The 12,336-nt window shown below is 39.0% G+C and overlaps 2 protein-coding genes across 5 annotated transcripts in view; one reads left to right on the top strand and one right to left on the bottom strand.

Annotated features, from left to right (window-relative positions):
* Positions 1–12,336, top strand: part of ERMP1 (endoplasmic reticulum metallopeptidase 1) — a 111,007-nt gene that overhangs the window by 91,975 nt on the left and 6,696 nt on the right. The window lies entirely within an intron of this gene.
* The window catches only part of RIC1 (RIC1 homolog, RAB6A GEF complex partner 1), a 149,234-nt gene continuing 146,057 nt past the window's right edge, over positions 9,160–12,336 (bottom strand). For 3 of the 4 annotated variants that reach the window (XM_010365093.2, XM_030919989.1, XM_030919988.1), the window contains one exon: positions 11,184–11,667. In XM_010365093.2, coding sequence (XP_010363395.1) covers positions 11,379–11,667 — 289 coding nt within the window. In that variant the 3' untranslated portion in view covers positions 11,184–11,378. Of the gene's footprint in view, positions 11,668–12,336 lie in introns of all 4 variants that reach the window. The other variant, XM_010365092.2, reaches the window with a different exon arrangement.

The raw sequence follows: 12,336 nt of genomic DNA, 5'->3' as shown, positions 1-12,336 counted from the left end.
ACCCTGCTTTGGCTTACCCTCACTGGGCTGCACCCACTGTCCAACCAGTCCTAATGAGATGAACCAGGTACCTTGGTTGGAAACGCAGAAATCACCCACCTTCTGTTGATCTTGCTGGGAGCTGCAGACTGCAGCTGTTCCTATTCAGCCATCTTGCCAGCAATCCCAGTTATGGCTCTTAATGTCTGTTTTTAGTTGAAATACTTAGGGATTTTTGGGGTGTATCAGTGTATTTTTTGACACTTCTGCTTCCATATTTTATTTGTAAAAATATAACATGTTGGTAATAATTTCTTTTCTTTCTCCAACTTGGCTCTACAGCATGACCAAATGGAATTTATGCCAGGAATGCAAGGTTGGTTTAACATTAGAAAGTTGGCCAGGTGCGGTGGCACATGCTTAATCTCAGCACTTTGGAAGGCCAAGGTGGGTGAATTGCTTAAGCCCAGGAATTTGAGACTGGCCTGGACAACATGGCAAAACCCTGACTCTACCAAAAACACAAAAATTAGCAGGGCATGGTGGTGCATGCTTGTGGGCCCACCTATAGAAACTGAGGTAGGAGGATGGCTTGAGCTCAGCAGGTTGAGGCTGCAGCAAGCCATGACTGTGCTTCCAGCATGGGTGACACAGCAAAACTCTGTCTTAAAAGAAAAACATTCAAAAAATCAGTGTAATGTACCATATTAGTAGAATAAAGGACAAAACCCACATGACTACTTCAGTAGATACAATGTATGTTTGTTGAGTGTTTTTTATCATGGGAGGGTTTTGGGTTTTGTAAAAGAAACTACACAGAAGGGAACACCTCAACCAGATAAAGGTTATCTATGAAAAACCCACAGCTAGCGTCATAATTAGTGATGAAACAAAGCTTCTCCCTAATATCAGAAAACAAGGATGTCCACTATTGCCACTTAATAAGCATTGTACTGGTGGCTCTAGCCAGGATAGTGTGGCAGGAGAAAGAAAGAAAAGGCATCCAGATTGAAAAGGAAGAATAAACTATCTCTGGTTGCAAACAACATGAACTTCAATGTAGAAAATCCTAACGAATCCACAAAAAAGTTTGGTGTTGCATAATGCAATGTCAATATACAGAAGCAATTGTATTTACATACACAAACAATCCAAAAACAGAAAATTCCATTTTTTCACAATAGCATTAATAATAGGAGTAAATCTAACAAAAGTATGAGACTTACCAAAAACTATAATCCATTGTTAAAAGACCTTAAGAACCCAATAAATGGGTGCAGGGTGCAGCCCAACCAGCGAGAGCTGAAGCAGGGCGGGGCATCACCTCACCTGGGAAGCACAAGGGGGAAGGGAATTCCTTTTCCTAGCCAAAGGAAATTGAGACGCTCAACACCTGGAAAATCGGGTAACTTCCACCCTAATACTGTGCTTTACCAAGAGTCTTAGCAAACAGCACCCCAGGAGATTGTATCCCACACCTGGCCCAGAGGGTCCCAAGCCCACAGAGCCTCCCTCATTGCTAGCACAGCAGTCTGAGATCTAACTGCAAGGTGGCAGGGAGGCTGGGGGAGGGGCACCCACCATTGCTGAGGCTTAAGTAGATAAACAAAGCCGCTGGGAAGCTTGAATTGGGTGGAGCCCACCACAGCTCAAGGAGGCTGGCCTGCCTCTATAGACTCCTCCTCTGGGGACAGGGCATAGCTAAACAAAAAGCAGCAGAAACCTCGGGAGAGGTAAATGCCCCTGTCTGACAGCTTTGAAGAGAGCTGTGGATCTCCCAGCACTGAGGTTGAGATCTGAGAACAGACAGACTGCCTGCTCAAGTGGGTCCCTGACCCCTGAGTAGCCTAACTGGGAGACATCCCCCACTAGGTGCAGCCAACACCTCACATCTCACATGGTGGGGTACACCCCGGAGACGAAGCTTCCAGAGCAAGAATCAGACAGCAACACTCACTGTTCAGCAGTATTCTATGTTCTGCACCCTCAGCTGCTGATACCCAGGCAAACAGAGTCTGGAGTGTATCTCAAGCAAACTAACAGACCTGCAGCTGAGGGTCCTGATTGTTAGAAGGAAAACTAGCAAACAGAAAGGACACCCACACCAAAACCCCATCAGGACGTCACCATCATCAAAGACCAAAGGCAGATAAAACCACAAAGATGGGGAAAAAGCAGTGCAGAAAAGCTGGAAATTCAAAAAATCAAAGTGCATCTCCCCCTCCAAAGGAACACAGCTCATCTCCAGCAACGGAACAAAGCTGGACGGAGAATGACTTTGACGAGTCAAGAGGAGAAGGTTTCAGTCGATCGAACTTCTCAGAGCTAAAGGAGGAACTACGTAACCAGCGCAAAGAAACTAAAAACCTTGAAAAAATGTTTGACGAATGGCTAACTAGAATAACCAATGTAGCGAAGTCCTTAAAAGAACTGAGAGAGATGAAAACCATAACACGAGAACTACGTGACAAATGCACAAGCTTCAGTAACTGACTCGATCATCTGGAAGAAAGAGTATCAGCGATTGAAGATCAAATGAATGAAATGAAGCAAGAAGAGATGTCTAGAGAAAAAAAGTAAAAAGAAATGAACAAAGCCTCCAAGAAATATGGGATTATGTGAAAAGACCAAATCTACGTCTGATTGGCATGCCTGAAAGTGACGGGGAAAATGGAACCAAGTTGGAAAACACTCTTCAGGATATCAACCAGGAGAACTTCCCCAGCCTAGTAAGGCAGGCCAACATTCAAATTGAGGAAATACAGAGAATGCCACAAAGATACTCCTCGAAAAGAGCAACTCTAAGACACATAATTGTCAGATTCACCAAACTTGAAATGAAGGAAAAAAATGTTACGGGCAGCCAGAGAGAACGGTCGGGTTACACACAAAGGGAAGCCCATCAGACTAACAGCAGATCTCTCGGCAGAAACTCTCCAAGCTAGAAGAGAGTGGGGGCCAATATTCAATATTCTTAAAGAATTTTCAACCCAGAATTTCATATCCAGCCAAACTAAGTTTTATAAGGGAAGGAGAAATAAAATCCTTTACAGACAAGCAAATGCTTAGAGATTTTGTCACCAGCAGGCCTGCCCTACAAGAGATCCTGAAGGAAGCACTAAACATGGAAAGGAACAACAGGTACCAGCCATTGCAAAAGCATGTCAAAATGTAAAGTCCATCAATGCTAGGAAGAAACTACATCAACTAACGAGCAAATAACAGCTAATTTCATAATGACAGGATTCAATTCACACGTAACAATATTAACCTTAAATGTAAATGGACTAAATGGTCCAATTAAAAGACACAGACTGGCAAATTGGATAAAGAGTTAAGACCCATCAGTCTGCTGTATTCAGGAGACCCATCTCACATGCAGAGACACACATAGGCTCAAAATAAAGGGATGGAGGAAGATCTACCAAGCAAATGGAAAACAAAAAAATGCAGGGGCTGCAATCCTAGTCTCTGATAAAATAGGCTTTAAACCATCAAAGATCAAAAGAGACAAAGGCCATTACATAATGGTAAAGGGATCAATTCTTCAGGAAGAGCTAACTCCGAAATATATATGCACCCAATACAGGAGCACCCAGATTCATAAAGCAAGTCCTTAGAGACTCACAAAGAGACGCAGACTCCCATACAATAATAATGGGAGACTTTAACACCCCACTGTCAACATTAGACAGATCAACGAGCCAGAAAGTCAAAAAGGATATCCAGAAATTGAACTCAGCTCTGCACTAAGTGGCCCTAATAGACATCTACAGATCTATCCACCCCAGATCAACAGAATATACATTCTTCTCAGCACCACATCACACTTATTCCAAAATTGACCACATAATTGGAAGTAAAGCACTCCTCAGCAAATGTAAAAGAACAGAAATTATAACAAACTGTCTCTCAGACCACACTGCAATCAAACTAGAACTTGGGACTAAGAAACTCAATCGAAACCGCTCAACTACATGGAAACTGAACAACCTGCTCCGGAATGACTACTGGGTACATAATGAAATGAAGGCAGAAATAAAGATGTTCTTTGAATCCAATAAGAACAAAGATACAACATACCAGAATCTCTGGGACACATTTAAAGCAGTGTGTAGAGGGAAATTTATAGCACTAAATGCCCACAAGAGAAAGCAGGAAAGATCTAAAATTGACACCCTAGCATCACAATTAAAAGAACTGGAGAAGCAAGAGCAAACACATTCAAAAGCTAGCAGAAGGCAAGAAATAACTAAGATCAGAGCAGAACTGAAGGAGATAGAGGCACAAAAAGCCCTCCAAAAAAATCAATGAATCCAGGAGCTGGTTTTTTGAAAAGATCAACAAAATTGACAGACCACTAGCAAGACTAATAAAGAAGAGAGAAGAATCAAATAGACGCAATAAAAAATGATAAAGGGGATATCACCACCGATCCCACACAAATACAAACTACCATCAGAGAATACTATAAACACCTCTACACAAATAAACTAGAAAACCTAGAAGAAATGGGTAATTTCCTGGACACTTACACTCTCCCAAGACTAAACCAGGAAGAAGTTGAATCCCTGAATAGACCAATAGCAGGCTCTGAAATTGAGGCAATAGTTAATAGCCTACTAACCAAAAAACGTCCAGGACCAGACGGATTCACAGCCGAATTCTACCAGAGGTACAAGGAGGAGTTGGTACCATTCCTTCTGAAACTATTGCAATCAATAGAAAAAGAAGGAATCCTCCCTAACTCATTTTATGAGGCCAACATCATCCTGATACCAAAGCCTGACACAGATACAACAAAAAAGAATTTTAGACCAATAACCCTGATGAACATCAATGCAAAAATCCTCAATAAAATACTGGTAAACCAAATCAAACAGCACATCAAAAAGCTTATCCACCATGATCAAGTGGGCTTCATCCCTGGGAGGCAAGGCTGGCTCAACATACGCAAATCAATAAACGTAATCCAGCATATAAACAGAACCAAAGACAAAAACCACATGATTATCTCAATAGATGCAGAAAAGGCCTTTGACAGAATTCAACAGCCTTCATGCTGAAAACTCTCAATAAATTCGGTATTGATGGGACGTATCTCAAAATAATAAGCTATTTATGACAAACACAGCCAATATCATACTGAATGGGCAAAAACTAGAAGCATTCCCTTTGAAAACTGGCACAAGACAGGGATGCCCTCTCTCACCACTCCTATTCGGCAATGTTGGAAATTCTGACTGAGGCAGTCAGGCAAGAGAAAGAAATAAAGGGTATTCAGTTAGGAAAAGAAGTCAAATTGTCCCTGTTTGCAGATGACATGATTGTATATTTAGAAAACCCCATCATTTCAGCCCTAAATCTCCTTAAGCTGATAAGCAACTTCAGCAAAGTCTCAGGATACAAAATCAATGAGCAAAAATCACAAGCATTCTTATACACCAGTAACAGACAGAGAGCCAAATCATGAATCAACTCCCATTCACAGTAGCTTCAAAGAGAATAGAATACTTAGGAATCCAACTTACAAGGGATGTAAAAGACCTCTTCAAGGAGAACTACAAACCACTGCTCAGTGAAATAAAAGAGGACACAAATGGAAGAACATACCCATGCTCAGGGATAGGAAGAATCAATATTGTGAAAGTGGCCATACTGCCCAAGGTAATTTATAGATTCAATGCCATCCCCATTAAGCTACCAATGACTTTCTTCACAGAATGGGAAAAAACTGCTTTAAAGTTCATATGGAACCAAAAAAGACCCCGCATTGACAAGACAATCCTAAGCCAAAAGAACAAAGCTGGAGGCATCAGGCTACCTGACTTCAAACTATACTACAAGGCCACAGTAACCAAAACAGCATGGTACTGGTACCAAAACAGAGATATAGACCAATGGAACAGAACAGAGCCCTGAGAAATACCACCACACATGTACAGCCATCTGATCTTTGACAAACCTGTCAAAAACAAGAAATGGGGAAAGGATTCCCTATTTAATAAATGGTGGTGGGAACATGGGCTAGCCATAAGCAGAAAGCTGAAACTGGATCCTTTCCTTACTCCTTATACGAAAATTAATTCAAGATGGATTAGAGACTTAAATGTTAGACCTAAAACCATAAAAACCCTAGAAGAAAACCTAGGTAATACCATTCAGGACATTGGCATAGGCAAGGACTTCATGTCTAAAACACCAAAAGCAACGGCAACAAAAGCCAAAATTGACAAATGGGATCTAATTAAACTAAAGAGCTTCTGCACAGCAAAAGAAACTACCATCAGAGTGAACAGGCAACCTAAAGAATGGGAGAAAATTTTTGCAGTCTATTCATCTGACAAAAGGCTAATATCCAGAACCTATAAAGAACTCAATCAAATTTACAAGAAAACAACCCCATCAAAAAGTGGGCAGAGGATATGAACAGACACTTCTCAAAAGAAGACATTCATACAGCCAACAACGCATGAAAAAATGCTCATCATCACTGGCCATCAGAGACATGCAAATCAAAACCACAATGAGATACCATCTCACACCAGTTGGAATGGCAATTATTAAAAAATTAGGAAACAACAGGTGTTGGAGAGGATGTGGAGAAATAGGAACACTTTTACACTGTTGGTGGGACCGTAAACTAGTTCAACCATTGTGGAAGACAGTGTAGTGATTCCTCAAGGATCTAGAACTAGAAATACCATTTGACCCGGCCATCCCATTACTGGGGATATACCCAAAGGATTATAAGTCATGCTGGTATAAAGACACATGCACACGTATGTTTATTGTGGCACTATTCACAATAGCAAAGACTTGGAATCAACCCAAATGTCCATCAGTGACAGACTGAATTAAGAAAATGTGGCACATATACACCATGGAATACTATGCAGCCATAAAAAAGGATGAGTTCATGTCCTTTGTAGGGATATGGATGCAGCTGGAAACCATTCTGAGCAAACTATCGCAAGAACAGGAAACCAAATACCACATGTTCTCACTCATAGGTGGGAACTGAACAATGAGATCACTTGGACACAGGAAAGGGAACATCACACACCGGGTCCTATTGTGGGGAGGGGGTAAGGGGGAGGGATAGCATTAGGAGATATACCTAATGTAAATGATGAGTTAATGGGTACAGCACACCAACATGGCACATGTATACATATGCAACAAACCTGCATATTGTGCACATGTACCCTAGAACTTAAAAGTATAATAAAAAATTCTGAGCTCATTTATAATAAATTCAGTTTTTCAAAAAAAGAAACTCAATAAATGGAAAGACATCTCACGTTCATGGACTGGAAGATTTAATATGGCAATATTCTCCACATTGCTTTATGTCATGAATACAGCGCTTATGAAAATCCCAACTGCCTTTATTTTAGTATGGAAATTGACAAGCTGATCCTAAAATTCATATGGAAATACAAGAGACCTAGAATAGCCAAAACAGCCTAGAAAAAACAAACTTAGGACTCCCACTTTCAAAATTTCCTGCAAAGCAATCAAGGCAATGTGGTATTGGCATAAGAAGATATTATAGATCTGCCTAATACAATTAAGAGTCTATAAATAAACCCATACATCTATAGCTGATTTTTGACAATGGGAAAAAAATCTTTTCCATAAATGGTGCTCTGACAATTGAATAGCAACATGTTAGATGAAGTCAGATCTCTCTTTCATACCATATACGAAGATTAACACAAAACAGATCAAAGACCTAAATGTAGGAGATATAACTATAAAATTCTTAAAACTTAGTCATAAATATTCATAACCCTGGATTAGGCACAAGCAACCAAAGAAAAAATAAGTTGGACTTAAAATGAAAAACAGTGTTTAAAAGGACACTATCAAGAAAGTGAAATGATTGAGAGTCTGTGTGATTGTAATCACATGGTGACAACACTCAATCTAAATCAGACCTCTGTTGTATTCTCACCAATTTTTTTTTTTTTTTAGCAGTATTTAATGGGTACATTTTAGAGTCTTCCATTTTGTGTGGAATTAGGGGAGCTTCAAATGCTGTAATTAACATTACTAAAAAAAAAAAAACTTGAATATTGAAACCTAAAAAAGTGGAAACCCCACAGAATGAAGAAATATTTGCAATTTATATGTACATAAGAGTAGTATCCAGAATATATAAAGAACTACAGCAGATCAACAATGAAATGACCTAATGAAACGGACATTTTTCTTCAAAAATAGACAAATGGCTAATAATCCTATGAGAAGATGTACATTAACCATTAGGTAAATGAAAATCTAAACTATGGTGAGATACTACTTCATATACAACATGGATGGCTACAGCCAAAATAACAAACAACATGTTTTGATGCCAAGAAGTGAGATAGAAAAGTCCATATACTGTATGTTTCCATTTACATGAAATGTCCATAATAGGCAAATCTGAAAGCATATTTAGGAAAATGGGAAAAAGTCAAAGTACTTTTTAATCCCACTTATTAGAATGACGCCTAAGTTCCTCTATACTTACATGTAAAATTTTGTTTGCTTGGTAGGTATCTTATGGTATACATAATTTTCTGTCATTCCTTTATTATATTTTGAACATTTTCCATGTCATCGACATGGGCTGTTTCCTCCAATATTTTATTGTCAGGCATCTAGGATGTTGCCAACTCTTGATGCTCTCATTCTAAATCTACATATAAATAAGTATTTTTTTATTTTATTTTTATTTATTTATTTATTTTGAGACAGAGTCTCACTGTCGCCCAGGCTGGGGTGCATTGGCCGGATCTCAGCTCAATGCAAGCTCCGCCTCTCGGGTTCACGCAATTCTCCTGCCTCAGCCTCCTGAGTAGCTGGGACTACAGGTGCCCGCCACCACACCCGGCTAATTTTTTGTATTTTTTAGTAGAGACGGGGCTTCACCGTGTTAGCCAGGATGGTCTCGATCTCCTGACCTCATGATCCGCCTGTCTCGGCCTCCCAAAGTGCTGGGATTACAGGCTTGAGCCACCGCGCCTGGCCTAAAGGAAAATTCTAAGAAGCAGAATTATATAATGAAAAGATGATTTTCGTGGCTTTTGTTAACCTGAGATGATGAATAAACCAAAGTTTGTGTAATGATTTTATTGCCCTTTATCAAGGGGAAAAAAATACACATTACAGAAATAGCAGCAACGTTAATTACAAGCAAAGGTTGATTTTATTCCCACACCCCAATGACTTCTTCTTTTGGTTTCAGCAAATAATTTATTAATAAATGCATCTAGTAAACCTCAAATAGTTATACCAAATATTTAAATTCATTGGCTAAAATTATGGCTTAAACAGTTGATATGTGAACCAAACAACACAACAAAATAAAAATGGGTTTTTAAAAATTAAAGTATATAACAAATAAATTACCAAATTTTCTGTAAACCTGCCAACCTTCTTGCCTTGGGGCCTCCTATCTCTATTAGTTGTAAAAGAATATTGTATAAAAGAAGATTCATTCACGGCCTAACCCACAGGAATACAGTTAAGTTACTGGTGCCCTGCTTTCAAGAATGTGAGATGAACTCAGCAGCACAGTGTTTTATTTCAGATACTTGAAAAGATCACAGCTCTTTATAATGGTAAATCATTTTTATTGACTGAATGTTCACACCAAACACAAAAGCAATGCTGGTTCTTCTCCTTAATGGACTAGGACAGGAGAAGAGAGTTCAGTTTAATTGCTTGCTGGGCTGCATGTACTCAATGCAAAACATTATCTTAAGATTCAGGGAAAGGTGGTTTGAAACAAAGACTTAAATAAAAATAGCACCAGAAGGACCAGGTACCAATAATCACATACTCCACCCATTTGGGAGTTTTATTTTGTGAAATATTATTGCACTTGTAATGTAAAAAGTAAATGATAGTAAATTACCCAACTCAGTAATTTTAAATACTTTGATGCATTCTGAACTAAGCAGTTTCAAAATGGTTTTGAGTTTCTCTTCAAAGGAAACCTGGCTAAGACAACTAAATCTAGCCATTTACTTTAAAAAGCAAGGAGAGAGGACCAAGTTTTGTTTCTAAACTACAATTGCACTATGAGAAAAGAGGCTGTTTTAGATAGTGGTACGAATTTGGTCCACATCAAATACATCGTTATTATAAAAATAAAAAAGTTTGTTTTTTGTAAAAAATAACATTGCATTCCTTGTTCAAATTGCACAGTACAAACAAGCTGTCTTAATACTGTTATAAGGTAATTAGAATTACATACAGTGGATGGGTGTTTAATCTAAAGCAATTAAGGAGTATGCAGTTGTTTTCATAATGTATGAAAACAAATTTAAGTCATTTCTCGAAGTACATAAAATATTTTAAGTTTACAATGAATGCATTCTTTACACACTAATTCTTAGTAGCTGTGATAATACAGGATTCAGCAGTCTATTTACATAGAAGTCCATCTTTATTCAATTTACAAAAGCAATAAATAAGAAACTACGTTAATTTGCACAAAACCTGCTGCATTTCATGATCAGTGTGACCATTTCTGTTACTTCATGACCAAGCCAATAAACCTGTCTTCCTCAGTTTTGCAGAGGAGCAAGCCCTGTCTTTGTATGTGTAGACATGCAGAATCCAGCATTAAAACCTTACAAATTATAATACAAGTCCTAAAAATATGAACAGTGCCTTTGAGTATATTTACACAAGAGTATTCACAAAAAGATACTGTTCTTTAATACAAAATAGTTTAGTGGTATCTAACAGCATAATTGAGAAGAACCCCCCTCAGACCTCTGCCCACATTGATCTAATGGAAATCAAGCTTGCTAAAACAAGCACATTAACTCACAGGTAAATAGCTTCCATCAATTCTGGACTGGGACTTAACTGGCTAGTAAAGCCAAGGAGAATGTTTCCATCACACTGGCACATATTGTGCCCCAGGGTAGGTATCTATTAAGGAGTCCAGCTCTATCCAAGGGAGCAAACAGGTAGCTCAAGTACCTGATAAACTACAGCAAGCACCTTAGCATTTATTTTTTAAAAAGCAGTCTGGACATAATGCAGAACCGGGAAACATGAGAAGATGTAAGTAGTGAAAAAGTAAGCTCACCTGGGGCAAAACAATTCCTGTGGTTGAAAAGCTACCAACCTTTGAGTAAAACCAAAATATTCTCATGTATATCTGTACAATACTTTTCACTGCAGCTTAAAAATTTTTTATGAAAGATGCTTTATATCACATTTTTATGGAGTCAAAAAGATTTCTTAGACAAGAATTAGTTAAAATCTAGTAATACTTACCAAAGAGTCTCTGAACTGAGTTCTCCTGTTAAATCATCGAACTGTGTTACAACGTACTGAGTTGCACGCTGCTGCTAATACTGCCCCTTTGTGATGGAACCTCACTGTTGTTAGGACACAGAACAGTCGTAAGTCCCATCCTGAAAAGGTTCTTCCTCCTCTGCTTGGGCTGTGTCCTCCTCTTTCCGGCTGACCATACTGCTGCTTCCAGCTTCTCCCTGGGGGATGCTTCCATGGCTGGAGGAGCCCCTGCTCTCCTCTGCCCGGGGGCTAGTCTGTTCAGGAGTCTTACCCACAGTTATTGGCTGGAAGGCATCTGGCTGGACCTGCTCTTCTGTTATCTCACTGAGCTTCTGCAGTTGTGGCTTAATGATGTTTAAAAATGGCTTATATCCAGGACTACGTAGAGAAAAAAAACATTAGCTCATCTGCCATAATTCAAAAGGTTTGGTAGAATGTTACAGGTGAACTTCTACTAAACATTGATATGATAAGGACAATGATAGATTAGGAGGGGAGACAGGAGGCAAAGAAGGTAGGGAGGAAGGGCTTCTTGGGTGTCCTGCCCAGCAGAGGGGGTTACACATTGCATAAGCCCGAGGCTTAAGTTTCTAAGCACTAGGGGCCAAGGCTGATGTTTTAGAACCAGTATTACAACTAAAAATTGTATTTTACAATTGAAAGGCCAACAGGAAATTAGACTTGAAAAAGGACCTTCAGACAACATTTAACCTAAAGGCATTTGGCAATTAAGGAAAATCAGATCCAAGTAAGGTAATTAACTAGCTCTGAGTATACACATAACTGGTAATAAAGACAGGGCTAGAGTCCAAGGCTCTTAACTGCCACCACAACTCTAATTTGGATTTGCTTGTAACTATCATGGAATGTTAAATTCACATGGACCTTAACTTTGAATCTTTTCAAGTAGATATTTTTAGACTATTGCTTTCACTTCCACAGGGCTGCAAATCTGAAGTTCCAGTTTAATTCCAAGCTCATTTGCACTGCATCAATCTTAAGTCAGTGATACGCATTCATACTATAAATTATACACTGACCAACAGT

The sequence above is a fragment of the Rhinopithecus roxellana genome, chromosome 16 (assembly GCF_007565055.1).
Source record: "Rhinopithecus roxellana isolate Shanxi Qingling chromosome 16, ASM756505v1, whole genome shotgun sequence".
Classification (NCBI taxonomy): Eukaryota; Metazoa; Chordata; class Mammalia; order Primates; family Cercopithecidae; genus Rhinopithecus; species Rhinopithecus roxellana.
Note: the sequence above shows the minus strand (reverse complement) of the source record. Positions and strands in the feature narration are given on the sequence as shown.